The sequence below is a fragment of the Psammomys obesus genome, unplaced genomic scaffold (genome assembly GCF_907164565.1).
Source record: "Psammomys obesus unplaced genomic scaffold, mPsaObe1.curated_primary_1811, whole genome shotgun sequence".
NCBI lineage: Eukaryota > Metazoa > Chordata > Mammalia > Rodentia > Muridae > Psammomys > Psammomys obesus.
Genome location: NW_026595981.1, coordinates 5,922,572 through 5,946,522, shown reverse-complemented (window position 1 = coordinate 5,946,522; position 23,951 = coordinate 5,922,572). Strand labels below are relative to the sequence as shown.

At 39.5% G+C, this 23,951-nt stretch overlaps 1 protein-coding gene across 4 annotated transcripts in view; it reads right to left on the bottom strand.

Annotated features, from left to right (window-relative positions):
* Rhot1 (ras homolog family member T1) overlaps positions 1 to 23,951 on the bottom strand; it is a 57,458-nt gene that overhangs the window by 16,456 nt on the left and 17,051 nt on the right. For all 4 annotated transcript variants that reach the window (XM_055619883.1, XM_055619884.1, XM_055619885.1 and 1 more), the window contains exons 6-17: positions 23,665 to 23,717; positions 21,509 to 21,617; positions 20,375 to 20,476; positions 15,022 to 15,120; positions 14,525 to 14,633; positions 13,697 to 13,817; positions 6,777 to 6,861; positions 6,063 to 6,208; positions 4,453 to 4,553; positions 2,776 to 2,906; positions 1,974 to 2,057; positions 244 to 363 (exon numbers count right to left, since the gene is read on the bottom strand). In XM_055619883.1, the coding sequence (XP_055475858.1) occupies positions 244 to 363; positions 1,974 to 2,057; positions 2,776 to 2,906; positions 4,453 to 4,553; positions 6,063 to 6,208; positions 6,777 to 6,861; positions 13,697 to 13,817; positions 14,525 to 14,633; positions 15,022 to 15,120; positions 20,375 to 20,476; positions 21,509 to 21,617; positions 23,665 to 23,717 (1,260 nt within the window). The remainder of the gene's footprint in view (positions 1 to 243; positions 364 to 1,973; positions 2,058 to 2,775; positions 2,907 to 4,452; positions 4,554 to 6,062; positions 6,209 to 6,776; positions 6,862 to 13,696; positions 13,818 to 14,524; positions 14,634 to 15,021; positions 15,121 to 20,374; positions 20,477 to 21,508; positions 21,618 to 23,664; positions 23,718 to 23,951) is intronic.

Below are 23,951 nucleotides of genomic sequence, written 5' to 3'. Positions count from 1 at the left end.
AAAGTTCTCCATTAGGAACACGCATGACAGTCACATGTAGATAGAAACGTGTCACTACCTTTGATCAGGACTCTACTACTATAGAATGAAATGAGGATTTTTCAGGGATAGGGTACATAGATGCATATATTTTTAAAACAACTCTTCAGTCTATTCTGTTGCACTTTCTGACTAGAAAAACCATACTGCAGATCCTTAAAACCCTATATAAAGTTATAATTAGGTATGGGCCTAAGAACAAACCTTAAAAATCCTGGCACAGTATTCAAAGGACTTGGGATTGGTGACGTCATATACCAGGCATACAACATCACAAATGGTCTCAGCCTCAGTCAGAAATTCCGACTCTGAGAGGTCGTGCAGCTTGTAAAAGAAAAAGATAATGAGAAACTTAGAACCATAATACCAATATAAAAGTAACTTGACAAATTTCTAATAAAACATTATAAAAGCATGCATAGCCTGAAACACAAAATACGATTTACAAAGAACATGAGAATATTAATAGTCAGCAATGTCTAGTGAGTATGAATATTTAGCACTATGTGAGACAAACAAGATTAAATAACAAACTCACAAAACCCTTATCAGAAAGAGTAAAATATTATAACATCATAAAATGTATGATATTTGCTCAATGTGATTATCTGAGAAACTATTCTTTGAGAAAAAACAAAGTATAGATATTTTCCTTTTTGTTTTTGTTTTCCAAGACAGGGTTTCTCTGGATGGCACTGGCTGTTCTGGAACTTGCTCTGTACTGAACTCATATATCCATCTGCACCTGCCCTTCCGAGTGCTGGGATTAAAAGGTGTGTGCCACCACACCTGGCTGCATGCATGGGATTTATTAATACTTGGTTGTCAGGAGCATTCCATAAGGATCTAATCTGGTTAGAAATTTGACTTAGAAAAAGCAGCTTCCTGAAGTCACACAGCTAATTTATTATGAACCAAGTCTGAAACTGAAATCACAGCATCCAAGAAAAGCATAACCTTTCTACTGTATTTCACTGCTATTTTTTTCTTTTTTCATATACTTTATACTTCTATACAATCCCCTGATGAACACATAAACTTGATTCAAATTATAGATAAACTACCAAGCACCAACACTGGTTTCATGCTAATTTCTAGCCTATAACATTAGAGTTTAAAATTAATATTGAAGCAATTAGCTTTTTATTTATTCACATGGAAGGCACATCAATGTTGTATGTGAAGGTCAGAGAATAACTCTGTGAAGCTGTTTTTCCTCCTTCCATCTTTATGTAGGTTGCAGCGATCAAATCAGGCCATCAGGTTTTGTGGCAAGTACTGATGCCACCTCACCAATAGTGACTTTAAAGAAAAAAAAGTGCTCAAAAGGCAGAGGCCGGTGGATCCCTGAGCTTGAGGCTAGCCTGGTCTACACAGTGAGTTCTAGGCCGCCCAAGCCTACAAGCGCGCCCCCATATGACAAACAGATTTGTGTGGTAGCATGTATGTGTGCATTAATGCCAGTGTGTGTGAGCGTGAATGTTTGCGCCTGTGCATGAGGACCCAGAAGTGGACACTGGATCCCTTGGAGCTGGAGTTACTGGCGGTGTGAACCGCCTGGTGTAGGTGCAAGGAATCAAACTGGTATCCTCTGCAAGAGCAGCACGTGTTCTAAACTGCTGAGCCATCTCTCTAGCCCCCCACCAGTGGATTTCTACAATCAAAATGGCAGAATAAAAAGGGGAGGTTGGATTTGTTTTGTTTCCCTTCAGTCTGAGTTTCTTATTATGGGGTAGCTAACATACAATTAAGTTTACAAATTAATTCCTAACTTTATCTATAACCATCTAATCATCACAAGAATCAGTAGAATTAACATCCCAATGAGTAAAGCAAATGAAAAGTAACACACACACTTGACATACAGCCATTAAATGAAAGCTAGTTTGTGCCTCACTTTTTAACAATGTACCCAGTATCATAGACAATCTTACCAACAAGTATTTCTCTTGTCCATATACATAGACAGTGTTAATTGCATAATAGGACTTATGATCATCACGGATCTTCTTCTGCCTCTAAAAATAGAACCAAAAACCTCAATGTTTAGAATAACACATTAACAAACTTCTTTTCTTCAGCACACACCTTTGTTCATGTGTGGGTGGGTTACAAACAAAAACACATTCGTTCCGCTTTATATTGCTATTTATCAGCAAAAACAGGATACTGATTTTATACTTCTTAGTTCTGAGGTTCTTAGATTAAAACTACATTTAGTTTGCATAATGTAAAAGCAGTAGCTGTAGAATAAACAGGATTAGTGAGTGATTCTGGAGCCATCTGCTGGCAATTCTCATAGTGCAATATGGTCTCATGCAAAAACCATCTGTAAATAAAATCAGTGTTCTTAGTGAAGGGAATAGTCAGAACTAAGTATCAACACTCATTTGATACACAAACTTTATGCTACTCTGTACATTAGTGCTATACAATCTAAATAGTAGCAATAGTTACACTGAGGACTTGGAGTCTGAGCCTACAGCCTTGGGTATGTAACCAGTTTCAGGCCAGTGTAAGCTCCTTAGTGAGATTCTGTTTTAACAAACAAACAAAGTAACAATAAGTTTCTATCTTGCTTCTCTGGTGTTATCTTTTAGAAAATCCACAGGGATTAAATGACTGCATACCAATGACTTCTAATAATTACCTAAAGAGGATAATGCCTATGAAAACTTTTGTAAACCTATTACCATAAATGTTTGTTAGAATAAATTACATTCTGACAATCCTCACCATCAGGTTTCTTCCAAGGAGAGCCTGAAGAACTCCACTTTTCCCACAGCCTTTCACTCCGATTACATTACACCTGAACACATTTCTCTGAGTCTGTTTTTTCTGCAGGTCAATTTTTTTATCTCTTGTTACTAAAACAAAAAACACACAACATAAATATGTACCACTAAGGCTCAGTAAGCCTCCATTCCACTATCTATAAAACTAAAAAAGAAAAGAGGAAACAAAAGAAAACAAACAGAGCTGTAGAATCAGCACAATAAAACACCTATCTTTCTTTTGGAAGTGGGGTGGGGCGGAGAGAGTTTGAGGCAGGATTTCATGTGGACTACACTGGCCTCCAAATCTCTACTAGCTGAGAATGATTTCATCCTCACGTTCATCATTGGAGCACTGGTGAGGAGAATAAAAGCAAAAACCTTCTCCCCTTTGATAAACAACAACAACAACAAAAAAAACTGAATCCTTTTTAAGCATTTATATTAGCATATATCAATTATTACAGTCACAGGTCTCATCTTCCCACATGTATATAATGCACTGTGATGATATTCACCCCTCCCCACTACTCTACTCTCGTTTCTTTCCCACTCCTGCTGATCCTTTCCTGCCAGTCTTTCATATCATTTTTTAAAAATTAATTTATTTTTTATTTCATATGCATTGGTGTTTTGCCTGTATGTATGTCTGTGTCAGGGTATCAGATCCCCAGGAACTAAAATTACAGACAGTTGTGAGCTGCCATGTGGGTGCTGGGAATCAAACCCAGGTCCTCTGGAAGAGCAGCCAGTTCTCTTAACTGCTGAGCCATCTGTCCAGCCCCATTTTTTTATGTCTTTTTTACTGACCCATTAGGGTTGCTAATAGGAATATGAGGGGTTATTTACAGGGATAGGCATCACACCACTTACCAGTGGTTACACCACTCAAGAAAATGTCTTTTCTGGGCTGGAGAGATGGCTCAGAGGTTAAGAGCACTGGCTGCTCTTCCAGAGATCATGAGTTCAATTCCCAGCAACCACATGGTGTCTCACAACTATCTATAATGAGTTCTGGTGCCCTCTTCTGGCCTGCAGGTGTACAAGTAGGCAGAATACTGTATACATAATAAATAAATCTTAAAAAAAACAAAACCAAAAAAAGGTCTTTTCCATCCCCCATGACCTACCTCTACATTCTTGAGAGGGTGAGGCCCTGTAAGCCCCTGAAGTAGATGGTACCGACCACATGCAGGTCCTGTGTAAATAGCCACAGCTATTGTGCTCAAAAATGCTGCTTTTGTTTTTAATTTCAAAAGTTTGTGTATGAATGTTCTGCCTGTATATGTGCGTGTATGCCTGGTGCCCACTGGGGTCAGAAGAGAATGCTGGATCCCCAGGAACAGTTACAGACAGCTGTGAGCCACCATGTATGTGCTGAGGAACTAACAGGGGTCCTCTGCAACAGCCATCTGCCCAGTCTCGTTTTTGTTATGTTTTGGTCTCAGAACATGGCTGGCCTTAATCTGGACTTGAGAATGACCGTACACTTTGCCGGCATCATTGCAGGTGTGCACCACCACTCCCAGATTATGCAGGGATAAGACCCAGTCAGTGCCTTCCACAGTAAGCCTTCTACCAACTGAGCGACACTCCCTTCTCCTTAGAGTCATGAGCTGGATGGCATCCATGCGCTTACCTGTAATGGCTGAAGCTTGAGACTCTTGTTCCGTCAGTATGGAATATCCTAGATAGCCCAAATACTCCAGGCAACGCTGTACATCTAGGTAGGTTGTGAGCCTAAAACCAGGAAGTTTACAAGGCTTATGTCTTAAGTGAACACTCACAGAAAAAAAAATTTCCACTAACTCGAAAAATTACCCACCAGGCCAGATAATATTTGTCACACTGCTTTGCTTTCATAGTTTTTTATGACTGCATGAGTCTGTATGTATATAAGTGTAAAGGTGAGTGAGCACATGAGTGCAGACTAGAGGACAATCTGTAGTATCTATTATTCCTCAGGAGCTGCTTACCTTGTATTCAAGAGAGTTTCTCACTAGCCTAGAATTCTCCATTGGTCCTCATTGAGGAACAATGAGGTTCAGGGATCCATCCGTCTGTCCCCACCTTCCCCGAGGTAATGATAAGTGCATGCCCTATCTGTACTTTTTGACATGAGCACCTTACCAACTGAGCCATTTCCCCAGCCTCTCCAGCCATAGTACAGGATATGGGTGAGTTCTAGTCTACCTGCCACAGAAAGCAAGCTGAATGCTGGGACAACGGAAAACCTGCGTCCCAGGCTAATACAACGTCCCACAGACACTGACCAGACAAAAACTACGCTGATTTGAAAAGAGTTGACAGAAAAGCAAAAACTACCCACTGAATGTACCCGAACTAGGTCCTTCTTATATACTTAGGGGGTTGAAAGACTTTTGAATGTAGCTTAGTTGGTAGAATCCTTAGCATGATCCCTATCAGCACATAAAACAAGCGTGAAATTCCAATTATTTATGAGGATTAGGAGTTCAAGGTCAATCTCAGCTACAGAGTAAGCTCTAGGACAGCTTAGGAAGGTAAGACCTGGACTCAGAAAAAAGGAGATAGGGCTGGAGAGATGGCTCAGCTGTTAAAGTAAGAAAAGGGAGCTAGTGGGGAGGGAGGATAGATAGAGAAAAAGAGGGAGAGGGGAAAAGGGAGAAGAGAGGGCAAGGAAAAAGGAGAAGGTGGGGCTGGGGAGAGGTAGTGGAGAGAGATGAGAAAGAGAAAATGTTTAAAGTCTGCTTCAGGGACCTTTCCTTGGGGTGGAGCCTGGTTTTCTTTAAAACAACTACAACCTCTGGAAAAACAAAACAAAACAACAACAAAAAAAACCAACAAATTTTTCTCAGAGCTGCTAAAATATTGATGACATCATGTGAGAACAGAGAATTCCCTTAATGTTCTTGGTACAATGCCAACCATGCTCAAAGTAGATTTTAGACACACCCTCATTAATTTTTACAGAGAACTGAGTAAAAATCATTTAAAAGATGTAGGACTGTGAAACAGTAATAAAAGTTTCAATTTCTTAATCAAACAAAAAGTAAAAAATTTAGTTTCATTTTGATATAATGCTATGTCCTACAACATCTCAAGAAGAAAACAGCCCTTCTTGACAAACAGTTCATCTGAGACATGCTGCTTAGAGGAAGTCAGGATTGAAAGCTTTCTTACATTTGACAGACACAAAATGATACAGGCAACACCACCATAACTTAAAAGTAACTGACTCTCGAGCAAAGAGGTGAGCGCTGTACTCACGTCCACTGGGAAAGGAATCCCTGGTAGGTTATCCAGCCTCTTTCATTTGTGCAAACTGTGTTATTTACATCTGGTCCCCAAGGTATGTAAGGGAAAACTTTAAATAAATCTTTAAGTTCATCGGGCGACAAAGCACAGTCTCTGTCCTGAAGACACACAAGGAAGTGACATAACATTCAGATGCCTGAGAGAAAAGACCCCAAACACAACAGCTCCCCAGTCCAGTAAAGCATGCTTTGAGAAACTCATTAAAAAAAAAAAAAATTCTGCTGAGTGTGGTGGCGCAAGCATTTAATCCCAGCACTTGGGAGGCAGAAGTAGGCGACTCTCTGAGTTCAGGCCTAGCCTGGTCTACAGAGCTAGTTCCAAAACATCGAGGGTTGCACAGAAAAAAAGCCTGCCTCAAGATAAATGGATGGATAGAAAAATATGGACTTTGTTTATTTGTTTTTTGAGACAGTGCTGGTATTAAAGGTATGTACCACAATCACCCATCATAAAATAAGAACTTTTACATATTTTATTAAGACATTTTTCAGATTATGAAAGTCTACTGGAAAACCAGACTTTTTATCCTAAGAAAATAATAAAATCATATGATTAAAAAGCTTGACGTTAGGCAATATAAACACTGGACAACTCAAAGGATAAAAGAAAACTATTCATAAAAAATACTTGACTATGTACTCTGGAAAATTTTGGGCAAAGGCTTACCAAATCATGTTTGTCAAAGGTGCTTTGGAGAAACAAATATGCATGATGATTTAATTCAGTAGTACAATCAGGAGGTATTTTTAGCCTGTTGATGAAAAAAAAGTAAAAATAAATCATTAATCAAATGTTAAATTTTGAGAAATGAATAAAAAAAAATACAAGTATTTCTGTGGGGTGACAGCATGAACAAAAATACTTTCTCTGAAGTCTTATAGACAGTCTCAGGGAAAAGCCTCTGGGATGGTTATTGCATTCCTCAGAAGAATTATTAGTAATGTTCATTCCAAAGACACATATACATATTTTTCCTAAATATTATTAGGGCAGGTTGAAATAACAACTTTACAAATAATTCTAATTATGGGATGGAATGTGACTCAGCTTGTAAAATGCTTGTCTATGCACAAAGTTCTCAGCTTACTTTGCAGAACAACATAAACTGGGGACAGGGATGGGGGTGTGATAGCTTATATCTATAATCCAAGCACTCAAGATGTGGAGGCAGGAGGATCAGGCATTCATGGGTATCTTCAGCCAGCCTGCACAACATCAGACCGTAGCTCAAAAATAAAAGAAAAATTTAAAAGGAGCCAGGAGATGACTGAGCAGCTAAAAGCACTTGCTGAGCAAGCCTGACAACCTAAGTGTGAATCCATGAAATAACGTTTAAAGTAACAGAGGCCAGCCAAGTAGTGGTCACCATTAGTCCCAGAATTTAGGAAGCAGACACAATGGATTTCTGAGTTTGAGGCCACCCTGGTCTACAGAGCATTCCAGGACAGGCAGGGTTATACAGACAAAGCCTGTCTTGAAAAACAAAACAAAAGAAAACAAAAAACAAGGGACAAAAGATGTTGCAAGCGTCTATAACCCTCTGCTCACACTAGATATAGATTACGACATACACACACAGTAAGTAACTATTAAAGGTAGGGACTGGGGGAAGCTGCATTAAGTAAAGTGCTTTCCAAAATGCATGAGAACCTGAGCTCAACCTCCAGCACACAGATGGAAAGACAGGCGTGTGCTCATAATCACAGCCCTGAAGAGGCAGGCAGAGAGAGGCAGATCCCTGACACTGTAAGAGCAGCCCATCTAATTTAACCGTGAACTGTGATCTCAGGGAGATCCTTCCTCAAAAACAAAGCAAGTCGATGGCTTGAAGAATACTACTTAATGGTAACTGTATTGTTTTTACTATACACAAAATGTCATACTTTTTTGTTAAAACTTTATTATAAAGAATTTTGTAAATAAAACACATCATATAACCAAGTGTGGTGGCACACACCTTTAATTCTAGCATGAGGGAGGCAGTGTCAGGCAAATCTCTGTTAGTTCAAGGCCAGCCTAGTCTGCATTGCAAGTTCTAGGCCAGGCAGGGTTACAAGGTAAGAGCCTGTCTCAAAAAACAAAACAGAAGCTAAAGAGATGGCTCAGAGGTTATGGGCACTTGCTGTTTTTGCAGAGGACCTGGGTTTGGTTCCAAGCACCCATACAGCAGATCATAGCTGCCTGTAACTCTAGTCCCAGAAGATCCACTGCCCTCTTCCAGCCTCCACAGTCACTAGGTACACATATATACACACAGGCAAACATTCATATACATGAAATAAAAACAATTTAAAAAAGCACCACACTGTGAAATTAGCCAAATCCAAAATCTATACTGCTCAGTCAATTTCTATACAGTTAAAACAGCCATTCTGGTAGTAGCACAAAGGAGGCAGAGGGCAGAGGGTCTATCTCTGTGAGTTCTAAGCTAGCCTGCTCTACAGAGCTAGTTCCATGACAGCCAAGGCTACACATAGAAACCCTGTGTCGAGAAAAACAAAACAAAAACAGAACAAGGGCTGGAAAGCTGGCTCAGTGGTTAAGAGCACTGGCTGTTCTTCCAGATGACCTGGGTACAATTCCCAGCACCTATATGGCAGCTCACAACCATCTGTAACTCCAGTTCCAGAGGACCTGACACCCTCACACAGATATTCATACAGGCAAAAAACAATGCCTATAAAATCATTAGAAAACAAAACAAAAGCAGCCATTCTGTAGCTGTTGAACTTCATATTATATTTACACTTTTATTATTGAATTCTTAGCCTATCACATATATATATGTATATGTGTATATATATATATATGCAAATATACATGTGAGTTCAATGTAGCATACAGAAAGAAGTACAAGAAATGGTCAGTATTAGGGGATGAAAAAGGACTGAATGCAAGTAATGAACATAAAGCTAATTGTTTTTCTAGTTCTAACTCTGTCTGGAGTTTTCATTTTTTGGTGGTACATAAGTATATAAAAATACACTCAATGAGCCAGGCTGTGGTGGTGCACAGAAGCAGAAGGATCTCATGAGTTCGAGGCCAACCTGCTCCACAGAGTGAGTTTCAGGACACCCAGAGATACACAGAGAAACCGTGTCTTGAAAAACAAACAAATAAGATATAGATATAGATATAGATATATACTCAATGGTGTAAGTCACAACTATGGGCTCAATATTAATGGCAGCATTGTAATGAGTTGAAAATAATATGGAGATATTACTTAACAAATGTCAAATGCAGTAAGCTAGGTGCTAGAAAGACAAAGCCAAAAATATGTGTCCTACATCAGAATTTTAAAAATTTATTTTATTTATGTACTGCTTTGGAGTGTTGTGGATGTAAATGTTTTTGTTTTGATCCCCGCTATAGGATACAGGACTGATTCAGACTGTCCACAGCAGCAAAATATTTGCCTTGTGTGGGCTCTGAAAGGGACTCCTTCCCACCTGAAGCAAGTCAATTCTAAGGACTCTGAGAGGGAATAAAGGCCAGAGCCCAGACAGTGTTGAGGGAGCTCCAAGAGAGAAGAGAGCAGCTGGTGCTCCCCAATCGCTGTTGACGCAGTGTGAGAAGTCAGAGAGACCCTAAAATGAAGACTGGACTTTCCACAAGGAACTCAACGACCCTAACCAGCAGGAAGTAGCTAAAGAACATTATGCCCTTCTCCCCACAAACCTTTCTCTCCTATCTGTTGTTGGGGGTATTAGAAGGTATTGCAGTGGAGAAGGGAGAAAAAGATATAAGAAATGGAAATAAAATAGTTAAAAATTATGCCAATATTGGAGTTTGTCTATTCATTTGTTTTTCTGACAGGAAGTCACTATTAAGACAAGGCTGGCCTGGAACTACACAGCCCAAATTGACCCTGGACTCTGAATTCTGTCTCAGTCTCCCAACTGCTGAGATGATAGGCATGTACCATCAAACCTGACTCATTTTAATTTTTAGATATGCTGGCTAGTTCATGTCAATTTGACATAATAGAGCCACTGGAGAAGAGAGAGCCTCAACTGGAAAACTGCCTCCAGAAATCAGGCTATAAGCAAGCCTGATTCTTTGGATCCCTTGGTGGGGACTTTTCTTAATTAGTGGCTGATGGAGGTCATGCCACCCCTGAGTGGTTCCAGGGCCTATAAGAAAGCGGGTTGAGCAAGGCAGAAAGGGCAAGCCAGTAAGCAACACCCCCTATGGCCTAAGCATAAGGTTCCTGCCTGAGTTCCTGTCCTGACTTCTGTTGATGATGAACTGTGATGTGGAAGTGTAAGCCAAATAAATAAACTCTGTCCTCCCCAAGTTGCTTTGGCCATGGTGTATCATCACAGCAATAGTAACCCCGACTATGACAACTGGCATGTAATATTTGTGTTTGTTTATAGAATACAGGATTATAAATTCATATCTGATGGTAAATGTAGTGGCACACACTTTTAATCCCAGCAAAAGTAGGCAGAGACAGGCAGATCTTTGTAAATTCAAGGCCAGACTGGTCTACAAAGTGAGTTTCAGGCTAGTAGTAAGGAAAAAAAAAAATCTTACCTAGATAGGATATATACTGATAAAATCACAGTAACTGAGTCTTGTATACCCTCAAATACCATCACGTCTATGTGTAGACACCTTTAGACATCTTTCACCAGTGACTCGTTATACTACTCTGCTATATAGAATACCAGACTTTCTTTCTTATAGCAGTCTGTGTCGGTGCACATGAACACCCTCTCCCTATTCACTCTCCTCTACTTGCTTATTTGTGATCAAATATTTAAGCAACTATGAATGAGTAAGGACATGCGTGTGTCTTCCACATCTGCTATTTCACTAACCACAGTTTAGTGTTCTTAAACTCAAGTTCCTCAAGTTCCAGTCACCTTGCCACAGGTAACAAGATGTCATCCATCCTTCTGGGGCTAAAGAGAAGGCTCAAAAGTTAATAACAGTAGCTGTTCTTTTCAGAGACAAGGTTTCTCTGTTTAGCCCTGGCTGTCCTGAACTCCCTAGACTAGGCTGGCCTAAAACTCACAGAGATCCATCTGTTTCTACCTCCCTGAGTGCTGGGATTACAAGTGTGTACCACTACGCCTGGCTGGCTGTTCTCTTCTATGACCTGGGTTCAGTTCTCAGCACCGACATGAATTATCTGTAACTCTAGTTCCAAGGGATCCAACACTCTCCTTTGCCCTCCATGGGCAACAGGCACACTCGTGATGTACATAACAGACAGGCAAATGTTCATGCACATGAAAGAAAACTTTTAAAAATATTTCATCCTTTTATGGTTGAATAAACATTCCATTAAGGAATATTTATATAGCACTTTAATTTTTATTTATTTATTGTGTGCGTGTGTTGAATGTGGGTACAGATGTAGTGGGGGTCAGAAGACAAGTGTGTGGAATCAGTTCTAGCCTTCCAACTTCATGTGGATTCTGATGTTGGAGTTCAGGTAACCAGCTTTCGTGAGAAGCACCTTTATTACCTGAGCTACCCAGCCCCAACTTTTTTTTTTTAAATCATTTATTTATTTAGTTAATGTACATTAGTGTTTTGTCTACAAGTACATCTGTATGAGGGTGTTGGATCCTCTGCAACTAGAGTTACAGACAGTTGTGAGCTGCCATGTGGGTGCTGGGAATTGAACCCGTGTTCTCTGGAACAGCAGCCACTGCTCTTAACCGCTAAGCCATCTCTCCACCCCCACAGCCCCAACTTTTAAAAACAACTCATTCACCCATAAGTCACTCTATGTTGTGGCTCTTATGACCAGTGCTGGAGTAAACAAGTAAATGCAGTTATCTCTCCGATGATTCCATTTCTGTTACTCATGAAATCAGTAGTGGGAATGCTGGGTCACACAGGTCATACAAAACTCTATTTTAGGTCTCTGAGGGACCTTCACACTGTTTTCACAATGGATGTACTCATTTGTGTTGCTACCAACACTGCGTCAGAATTCCCACTCCTCCGCATTCTTCACTATTTGTTTTTTTGGTTGGTTGGTTGGTTTTATTATACTTACCACTCCCTAATTCTAAGAAATCATGCAAGTGAGACATGAACCACAAAGGTCCTTTACAGGTTCGAATCCCCAGCACCCACATGAAAGTTGGATGTGGCAACATAGGCACCTGTAAGCCCAGTGCCTGGGTGGGAGTGGGTGGAGACAGCAGTATCAAGGGGCTTGCTAGCTTGCCAGACTGGCTCTAGGTTCAGTAAGAAACCATGTTTCAAATGAATAGGAGGGTGATGAAGCAGTGCATCCAAACTCTGCCTGTGGACTCACGCTCATGCGTACCCATAGTCCCCTACAGTAATAATAATCTGCAGAATGTATCACCCACATAAATGACATAGGAAAAAAACAAAACAAAACAAAACCTTTGTGGAAGATCCTAGGATAAACTTATTCACTCAGTATGTACGTATTCAAAAACCTTGTTGAATTTTAGCCAACATTCAGTTCCTTACGTTTCAAACTAGAACACATCAATGGACCAAGAATCTGGTTAGAAAAATACTCTGGCCCCTTGACAACTGAAAAGGTTAGAACAACTTTTTTTCTGAATCAGTACACAGACAGTTGGAGGTGTAATTCTTAAACAGGTAATATTACGACTGAAAGGTAAGGAAGAAAGGCCAGAAGATGCCAAGGCCCAATTATGGCGGGCCACAACTCCCAAAAGAAGAGAAGAAGTGCCCAAGACCAGCAGTCTCTCCTGGGAGGGCATCACTGAGCCCACATTTAAACACATAAGACTCAAACAGCACTACCAAAGGAAAATAACAACAAATATATCAGTTGTTTAGGAAAAAAAAAAAAAAAAAAAAAACTTAATGTGAACTAAACACAAGCCATAAAAGTAAAGGGGAAGAAAGAACAGGAGGGAAATGTTAAGTAACAGTTTTCCCATCTTTTGACTCTAAACCTGGTATCTTTTTTTCCTCTATCATCAATAAAAGTTTTTAAAAAGATTTGTAAGGTTGGATACGGTGACACAAATCTGTAATCTTAATACTTGAAAAACAGAGGCAGGCAGATCTCTGTGAGTTCAAGGCCAGCCTAGTCTACACAGCGAGAACCTGACTTAAAGCAACAAAAAAAATTTCAATTAAGTAAATAGATAAATAAAGCATTTACGCTATGTTAAGTACTGGTCACCAACTGTGAACAATGCTTAGGAGAGGACATTTTTGCTTGTCACAACTGGAAGAAGAGGTACTGCTGTCATTTAAGGGTCCGCTCACCATCGTATATTAGGGAGGGCAGGACAATACACACAGTAAGTAATTTTCTGGCTGGGCGGTGGTGGCGCACACCTTCAATCCCAGCACTTGGTAGGCAGAGGCAGGCAGATCTCTGAGCTCCAGGCAAGCATGGTATACAGAATGAGTGCCAGGACAGCCAGAGATACGTAATAGAGAGACTCAAAAAATTCTCTGTTCTAAAATGTTCAGAGAGCCAAAGTTGAGAAACTGCCTATAATTCTAAATCAGTCACAAGACACTTAAAAAGTATGCATATACTAAGTAAAACTTAAAAAACACTTGGCAAGTGAAATAAATGAGAAAGCTAAGGTACATACAGGGGGAATAAATACTCAGGCGTCAGATCCAGATCATCATCATAACCAAATCGCCGAAGTACAGTCCAAGTAGTCTCATGCCTCCCCCTCTGGATAAAAAGTGTATGTAAAAAGAGAAAACCTGAAATAAAGTAAATCAGTAAATACAGTTGATGTGAACACTGTGGCTGTGCCAGCGAGAAAAGCATACAATGTGAGTTAGGTTTGTGAGAACTCCTGGACTAGTTTTGCGGTGAGGAACAGTCTCCGGCTGTTCAACCCATTTTCCATAAACACCCAGCTTGGCAAGAGCAAGCCATGGACAAAAGGGACAAAGTTACATCCCAAGGAGCACACTGGCGGCCAGGGTTACTTGATGAAAACAAACAAGAACGATGTACAGGTCTCCTGGCTTACTTCTATAATAGAAAATTCTAGTTTTAATTTCATTTTTTTATTATACCACGGCTTAGCAATATACTCAACAATGAACACTATAATTGGTAAATCTGACTCATATACACAGCCCCTAGAAGTAATTTTCTCCAAAAGATTGCTTATGAGTAATAAGATGTTTGCTACATGTATCTTGCCTTCATGTAGATCTCTGTATGTCTGATCTAACTAGTTTCCCTGCCTCTAATTTATAGTGATGGTGAAGATAATAATCTCTCACTAATACTGACATTTCCTTAATGTATAAATAATTCTATTTGAAAATATTAAATTTAAAGGGGTGGGAAATGAGCTAGAAATACAATTAAGTGGCAGAATGTTCACTTTGCGTGAGTAAGGCCCTGGCTTAGCCCAGCACTTGGGGAGAAGGTGATGAAAAACACCATTTCCTACCTCTTAGCGTCAACCCACTGTCAGCCACACCATCGCTTAAGTGCTTTCTAACCACATTCTTGACATCCTCCAGGGCTTGGGGAGCTAAAGGAGTGTTGAAACAAATTCTCTAGCAAAAACATAAAATAAAATACATTTTAAAACAAACCAGAATGTAAATTCACAAAAAGTGTAACACAAAATCAAAGAGCTAGAACTACCAAAAGAAACAAGTTAGTGCCATCTATATTTCCTATTATTTAAGTGAAATGTGTTATACTTGAAGAGAAAAACTGGCAGTACTCCTCACTCTGTTTTAGAAACACAAAGCTCTTTGTGTGGTCACAACACAAAACCCAGAAAGCAAAGTTATTTACAGTTCATCATCCTTCATACACCCACTGAATACCAAGACAGCAAATTACCAAAAAGTCTCCAGTCGTAGGAATAAGAGGCTTTTTATATCTTAAGATTTACTAGTGCGGCTCTTGTTGTTTAAGCTGTAGTAAGACAGCTACCTGAAAGAAGTTGAGTTCAGCATCATTCAGAGTGCCATCGTTATCTTGATCAGATATTTTAAATATACGAGTGAGGGCTTTTATACACGCTGGTTTCATCTATACAACAGGAAGGAAAGAAACAAAATAAATTTTTAATATACAAATTTCACACACAACACCAAGAAAGCTTCTGATAGTTTTCATTTAACATCAAAAAACTGGTAACATGAAGAAATGAACTAAAGTGTAAAAGCATTTACTTTTTTTTTTTTTTTTTTTGTACAGAGGACTGAACCTATAACTTGCTGGGCAAAACATTCTATACTATGCCATCTCCTCAATTCTTTTTAACTTTAAAAACCAATTCTTGTGTGTGTGCCATGGTGCTAACACATGGAAGTCAGAGGACAACTTTGGTTGTCAGGCCTCGTCTTTTAACTTGTTTGAGACAGGGTCTATTGTCTGCTTATGGAAATCCTCCTTCTTAGATTCCCATCTTGACAGAACAAGCAAAGCACAGGTGAAGACAGAACAAGCCAGAGAATGAGAAGACGCCAGAAGATTAGAACATATTGCTGAAGTTAGAATGAGGCCAGGCAGAACAATTCAGTCAGAGGCCAAGAGAAAAGACAGTTTGAATCAGTCATGTTAGAGAGGAGTTTGACCCAGGACAGGACAGCTGCGTTGAACCAGCCAGCAAGAGTCAGAAAGAACTAGAAGGTATGAGCTTATTCAGCACTAAGTCTCAGAGGCTGAAAACATTCTAAGTCTAGATTAGATTGTGTGAAGGCTAGAAGATTCCATGAGGAGGCCTAGGTTAGCAGATACGGCAGTAAGAAACAATTAAGACAGGTGACTAAAAGATACTGTTCCATCAGGACTAACATGGTAAAAGAACCAACTCCCAAAAGTTATCCTGTGACCTACAGACACACACACACTCATGTGCATATATACAAACAAATAGGAAAAAAGAAAAACTACTTTGAATAAAGTTTTATTACTTTTTAATTGTATGTATTTGTATGTAGTGGAAGCACATGAGTGTAGGTATTGGCTGCCCCTACAGCAGCTGTGAGACACTACATGTGAGTACCAGGAACTGAGCTATAGCTCTTAGCTAGCTCTCTAGCCCCCCAAAAGAGAAATTCTTAATAATAAAGAAAAGAGAGAGAGAGAATTTTCTTACAATAATCTTATGTTGTTTTACATGATCTCTCTGGGAGAGTTACTTGATATAGTGAGAACAATTTAAAAAGATTAGAAAGATGAGAAAAATACTTCAACTAGAGAGCACTGGCTAGGGCTTCTTTCATAAGGATATAAAATGGACTATAAAGATTACATTGTTATATTTTGTTGTCCTTCTGTGAAAGCACAAGGACCTGAGTTCAATGCCCAGCACGCATGTAAAAGCCAGGCACTGTGGCTGGAGCTATAATTCCAGTGCTGGGAAGGTAGAGACAGGAGGAACCTGGGGGATTGCTGGCCAGCCAGCACAGCCGAATTGGCAAGCTTAGGCTTCAGGGAGAAACTGTTTCAAAAACTACTGTGGAGCACAACTGAGGAAACCACCCAATGTCTCCCCCCGTCCAGGCTCCATACATATGTCCACACACATACGCACATACTAGCACTGTAACTCACTATACTACCCTACAAACTGACACACACACACACAGAATCATTCAATAATCTAAATATTTCCAAAAAATAGCAGTAGCTAGAATGACATACAAAACAGAATTTCCAGCCTTGGATACAAAGTAAGACCTTGCCCCGCTCCAAAGGAAAAAAATCCTATTAGAGCACTTTAGTTTCTGAAGCATTTCAGACTGATGAAAAAGCATATCATTACTTATATTCCATCTGATTACTATTATTACCTTTCATTTGTTTTATTTACTTTTTTTTATAGGGTTTCTCTGTGTAGCCCTGGTTGTCCTGAAACTCACTCACTGTGAGTTGTAGAGCAACTCACACAGATTCAACTGCCTCTTTTGTCTGGGACAAAAGTCAAGGGCATGGTACTGTTACTACATTTTTTAAGGCGAGCTCACAACACTCAGAATTTCAAGGTCATAAAATCCTTTCTGTATCACTGGAAAAAATTCTGGTATAAGCTTAGACTTCAAGCCTGTACACATATAAAACAACACAGTGTCAAAGCTGAAATTTTATGTTACGTTATTACTTAGATGTACCTGAGAACTGAGTAGCAGATGGTGTCTTGTCGAGGCTTTACTCAGGGAAGGGGGGAAGGGCAAGGGATCAGCGGATTAGCAGAATTAATAATAGGCCTAAGAACAGAGCAACAGTTAAAGAATTCAGAATAAACTAATAGGGAATATCACTGGGGTAAAGGCCTCACAGAGAAGTTCCTATAATTGAAATATTTTCTAAACCAGGAAAAAAGAAGAGAAACCACAGTCAGATTAAGGAACAAGTCAAGACTAATTAGCTTTACCAGGGGTCTGAACACATCAAGTATTTTAAGCTTTGGAGCCAACTATGCGAAATTACAGATGGCATATGGGTTTTATTTACATAGCGTGCATTCCCTTTTTACTGCCAGCATTTAAGAAGTTGATATAGTAACAAGTGAGTGTAATTTCACAGGTCACTAAAGAAAATATAATTTGTCAAGGGGTAGTAGTGGCAGATGCATCTCTGAGTTGAGGCCAGCCTGGTCAACAGAGCAAGTTCCAGTAAAATTAGAATTCTACAGAGGGGCTTGAATTTTACTACACTGGGACTCAAAGTCATGTTCTCCACAGGAAGATGAGCTATTACTGCTGATCTGCAATGATCAGCAATATGTCCTCTTTTGAAAGGTTTTTTTTTTTTTTGGTACCGATCTATCCTGCCAAATACTGACATATACCCACAACATGTTTTTGTTTTACTTATATTTTTGTTTTGTTTTGTTTCACAAACTCTACATAGTCCTGTTTTATCCTAGAACTTGCTCTGTAGACCAGGCTGTCCTCCAACTCAAGCGATCCTATCTCTGCCTCCCTAGTCCTGGAACTGAAAGTCTGTGCCACCACACCTGGCTGCACAAATGTTTTTGTTTTTATATTATCTTTCTTTCTTTACTGGGGGACGGGACGCCTGACTGTGCCACAGCCCATGCATGGAGGTCAGAGGACACGCCTCAAAGGCTGGTTCTCTTTTTCCACCATGCGGGTCCCAGGGACTGAATTCAGGCAGTCAGGCTTAGTGGCAAGGTCTTTATGCAATGAAACATCACACTAGCCTACAAACAAGATTTTAATTGGGAAATCCATCCCCTGGAAGGCATCTTTAGAGATGCTTTAGACTCAACTTTGGTGTCTGTCTGCATTTTAGGATGTGACGACACCACAGACTCATCAGGTCCAGCTACAGGTTTGTGAGGAAACCAACTACAGAACTATGAACTATGAAAATTTCCTTGGACTTGCATCAAAGCCTAAAGAACAAAGCTACAACTGTAGCTTAGGGTTAGGAACTGTGAGTGCTAATGGCGATCTCCCTGTGCTTGTCTTGTACAATGGGGTGTGGCACTGTGCACTAGACAGCAGGTGAGCTGGACAGTACCAAACAGCAGTAATGCTCAGACTGCTCATAGCTGCCACAGCTGTAAACAGATACGGATGGCTGATACGCAATTTGAATATAACATGGTTTTCATATATCACAAATACAATTCTTTTTGATGTTTTCAATTATCAAAAACACATAAAATGTACTTACAGCTCACAGGTTGTACAAAAATTAAGTGTAGGTCAAGTTTGGCTAATGGGTCTCAACTTGCCAATTACTCAATAATATCATAAACTGCAAATTTTTATTAAATTACTTTTAAATTTATTTATGTGTGCCTGTCTGTCTACATGCCATGCACATGTGAGTGCCTGAAAAGGCCAAAGACTAAGGACTTCTGAAAGCCAGGGAAGTACTCTTAACTGCTGAGCCAACTTTCTCGTCCTCTAAAATGTTTATTTTTTAAATAAAAAATCCTGACTGCTAAGATTACAGGCATGCATGACTGCACCCAGCTGTAATCCCGGCACTTAGGAGGCAGAGGCTGGCAGATCTCTGTGAGTTCAAGGCCAGACTGGTCTACAAAGTGAGTCGGGGACAGCCAAGGTTAGACAAGAGAAACCCTGTCTTGAGGGGGTGGGGAAGAGCACCTCAGGCTGGGCATAGTGGCACACACCTTTAATCCTAGCACTTGGGAGGCAGAGGCTGGCAAACTGTGAGTTCTAGGCCAGCCTGGTCTTTAAAGTGAGTTTAAGACAGACAGGTCTGTTACACAGAGAAACTCTGTCTCAAAAAACAAAGAAGAAAAAAACTTGCAGTGAACAAGCTAACAACAACAGCCAGCAGCCCATTTTGAACAGCAGGAAACTATGTCAGCAGACATCAGAAGATAAAGAAATGAGAGTGGTTACTTCCATATGATGAAACTAGAACTACTTAACTAGAAGAAACAGTTTGACTAGAAGTGGGACAAAGAGGGAGGGAGTGAAGCTGATGGCTACAGGGTTTCCCTGGGGGATGATATGACAGTGGAGTTAGGTAAGAGGTGCATAACTTTCTGAGCATATTAAACATCATTTAATTGTATGCCTGAAAGACAAGAGCTTTTGTGTTATACATCTAAAAAATCAGTTTTAAATCTACACCAAAATTTTGTTAAATCCTGAGTATTTCTCAACAGGATTTCTTAGTTATGAAAAAGAGTACGTTCGAGTTGCATTACATGTACCCAGGACAAAAAACTACAAGAGGCCTGAGAATGTAATAGCACACTTGTACTATGTACAAGACCCTGAGACTAATTACTGACATAAAACAAAGCAAACAAAACTACTGAAGTTTTTGTTTTGGTTCATAGATTTTCAGTGCTGGTGAGATAAATTAGTGGGTAAAGATACTTGCTATCACGCCTGACAACTTCAGTTTGACCCCCAGGACCCAAATAGTGAGGCTAAAAAAGAAATAATTCTCACAAGCTGTTCTCTGACCCCTCCAGGCATGCCATGGCACACACCTACCTCACAAAATAAACAAATGGAAGTTAAGAAAAAAGTTCATAAAATTAACAGCTGCAAAGTAAGTAAACCATGAATGGAGTCTTGGTTGTTTTGTTAGAACTGCACATCTGTGTCAGTCACTACCTGAATGAATACTTAAATCAGGAAACTCTATGAAGACACAATGTCAGTGTCACTGAACCAGAACACTCAATTTCACAATCTAATAAGCTACACAATTCAACTTCACTAGCCTCCTCTTTATAAAAACTTAAACATTACTAAAATCCACTACCGTACCGGAATGCCTATATCATTCAGTCCCAAAGAACACAGCCTAGGGTTACCTCTTTCTCCTCTGGGCAGTACAGAGGCCCTGTAGGATGAAGAACAGCTTTCTGTGCATAATAAAACAGCTCTGATATATTCTTCAGGTTTTTTGCTGAACACTAAACAAACAAAACAAAAAAGTTTTAAATTGTATATTCTGAAATCAATTATGATAGATAAAAACAATTTTAAAATGTTAACATAGGTCTGAGACTGATTCTCCAACCAGGGACCATGTATAGATATAACCTAGAACCCCTTCTTGGATGAAGCCCATGGCAGCTCAGTATCCAAGAGGCTTCCCTAGTAAGGGGTACAGGGACTGTCTCTGGTATGAACTCTGTGGCTAGCTAGCTCTTTGACCTCCCCATCCCCCGTGAGAGGAGCAGCATAGCTAGCCCACAGAGGAGGACACTGCAGCCAGTCCTGGTGAGACCTGATAAGCTAGGGTCAGATGGAAGGGGAGGAGGACTTCCCCTATCAGTGGACTTAAAGAGGGGCAGGGAGGAGATGAGGGAGGGAGGGTGGGATTGGGAGGAAATGAGGGAGCGGGATAGAGCTGGGATACAAAGTAAATAAACTGTAATTAATATAAAAAAAATAAAATTAAAAATATAAAAAAAGAAAAGTAGATGGCATGACAGTTGTCTAAAACTAAAAATAATTTAAAATTCCCCAATCATTTTTGAAAAGAAAATGAACAAATCCTATATTGTAAATAAGCATTTAAAGTGTGAATGATGACACTGTTTCATAATAAAGTTGTATTCACTTGGAAAAAAAATGTTAACATAGGATATTCCTCTCTTGGAACCTCTCCCACTCTCAAAAGGTTTTCTTACTTTTTCCTACTACATCTACATCCACTGCCTAGAAGGGGGGTAGGGGCGTGGCAGGGAAAAAAGCCAATTTAAGGTAAGAATAAGATGCCTTGGAGAAACTGAAAAACACATTTTCCCTTGTAGATAGTACCAAGGTCTCCATAGAGTGTTAGAAGAAAACTCTTTAAGTTCTCTGTTTTATTTGGTTTATATGACTTCACAAAGAACAGAAAATGGATTCCATCCCCCATAATCTCCCCTCCCATTCAAAGTCTCAAATGTTGAAGCATTCACCAACAACATATTTCCAAATTAAAGCATGAAGCATACCTCCACACAGGTTTCTATTTCTGTGTATTGGTTCATAATAGGAAGAATGGTCTCCATGCTACTGTACTCCACCAGATCAGATTTGTTCCCAACTAATATCAAAGGCAGCCTGAAATAAATACGGCATGAATGCAATAAAGAAAACAAAAAATGTCAGATTTCTATTTTACCTTATATCATCACCTGATCTAATTAAAGTTTTTATCTAATCTTCCCAGTGTAACTTTTCTACTACAGTCAAGCCAAGGACTCCAGATAGTAGGTTCATGCATTCAGTCAACACCCATTCATAGACTGTTTTAAGCTACACACTCTTCTAAGAATTACAGGCATTAAAAAGAAGAAGAAGAAAGGTTCCTTAGGGCCTGGAGAGAAGAGCACTGGCTGCTCTTCCAAAGGACCCAGGTTAATTCCCAACACCCACATGGTAGCTCCCAACTGTCTGTAACTCCAGTTCCAGGGGATCTTACAAGTTCATACAGACAAAACACCAATGCACATAAAAAATGAATAAATAAATCATTCAAAATGTTTTAAGTCAGACAATGGTGGCGCACACCTTTAATCTCAGTACTCAGGAGGCAGAAGCAGGCAAACTGTGAGTATGAGGTCAGTGTGGTCTTCAAAGTGAGCTCTAAGACAGCCAAAGTTACACACAAAGAAAATTCTACCTCAAAAAAAATAAAAGGGTTAAAGCCAGATGGTAGTGGCTCATGCCTTTAATCTCAGCACTTGGAGGCAGAGGCAGACATATAATAAATAATAAGAATAATTTTTATCCAATTAAACATTAGAAGAAAAATATTTTCATTTGACTTAAAACTGAAAACATTTATTCAGAGAACTATCATTCTACTTAGAAAATTAATGGGTTCTCTTGCTTTTTTTTCCCTATCACGCTTGTATTTTCCAAAGGAGTGCACAGAACCTCCTTACATGAATTTCTAACTGAAGATTTACAGAGTATTTAGAGAAGTTATATATAAGCTACTTAATTTAATTCTCGGATACACCCATATGCATCTAGGATAAATATTACCTTTATCCCTGTTACAGATGAGGAAACTAGAGTCCTATGAAGTCAGAGGCTACAGTTTCTAAGTGGCCAAACCAGATCTCAAAGGTTGCTCAACATTTTCCAAGTCTTTGCTCTGCCTAGTGTGCATTATGAGCAATCAGCATTTCCACACCTCATTAAAGCAGCAGCTCAGGAGAGGGCACACAAAACATGCAAAGACAGACTCCCAAACAGACTCCAGTAGCAATTCTTGAACAATATGTAAAATTACTAAACTATTTTATCTGTCAGTAACCATTATAGCACCAGAGACATTTCCTGATTTGCTCTCAAATATATTTATTGTTTCTAATCACTCCTGCCCCACAAAAGGTATGTGGTGATATATGAAGGTAAGTGAACAGAAAGGAACTGGTAAGTCCATTATAAACATGGCTCAGCAGGGAAAAGCACTTCCTGGCAAACCTCAATTCCATCCTGGAACCAACATAATAAAAGGAGGGAACTAAATCTTATTATTAATATTATTTGTTTAAATTTGGTTGGTTGGTTGGTTGTTTTTTTGTTTTGTTTTGTTTTTTTGTTTTTTGTTTTTTTCAAGACAGGAGTTTTCTGTATACCCCTGGCTGTTCTTGAACTGACTTTGTAGACCAGACCAGGCTGGCCTCTAACTCACAGACACCACCCTGCCTCTGCCTCCCAAGTGCTGGGCTTAAAGACATGAGCTTCTGCCATCACCACTGGTTCGATTTGTTTTTCATTATTTTACGTTGTGAGTGTTTGGCCTGCATGTATGTCTATGTACCACACTCATGCCTGGTGCCTGAGGTAGTGAGCCTCCATGTGGACGATGGGAATACAACCTGAGTCTTTTCAAACAACAAGTGCTCTTCACTACTTCAGCCCTAAATCCTGCAAGTGACCCTTTGAGATGTGTGTGCGCATATATATACACACACAGACACACAGACACACACACACAAATAAGTAAATAAATATTTGAAAGAAAAAACAAATGTGAGACATTAATAACTAATGTGGGTCTAAGTAAGGCTTTACAGCTATGTCTGTTACTGTTTCTTACATCTTTCTCCAAGTTTGAAGTTTTCAATAGAGGTTACAAAGAAAAAAAAAATACCTGCTGTCTTTGTCTGTTCTTTCATTTATGAGAGGAATCCATCGGCTTGTTACCTAAAATAAAAGTAAGTAGGAGTGAAGCAATGATGCAGATAGTCTTTCAAAAGCTGCATACCTTTAATTCCAGCACTCTGGAGGCAAAGGCAGGGAGGTTTCTGATTTCAAGGCCATCCTGGTCTATATACTGAGTTCCAGGTCAGCCAGGGCTACCTAGTGAGATTCCGCCTATAAAATTAAATAGAGATAGATAGATAGATAGATAGATAGATAGATAGATAGATAGATAGA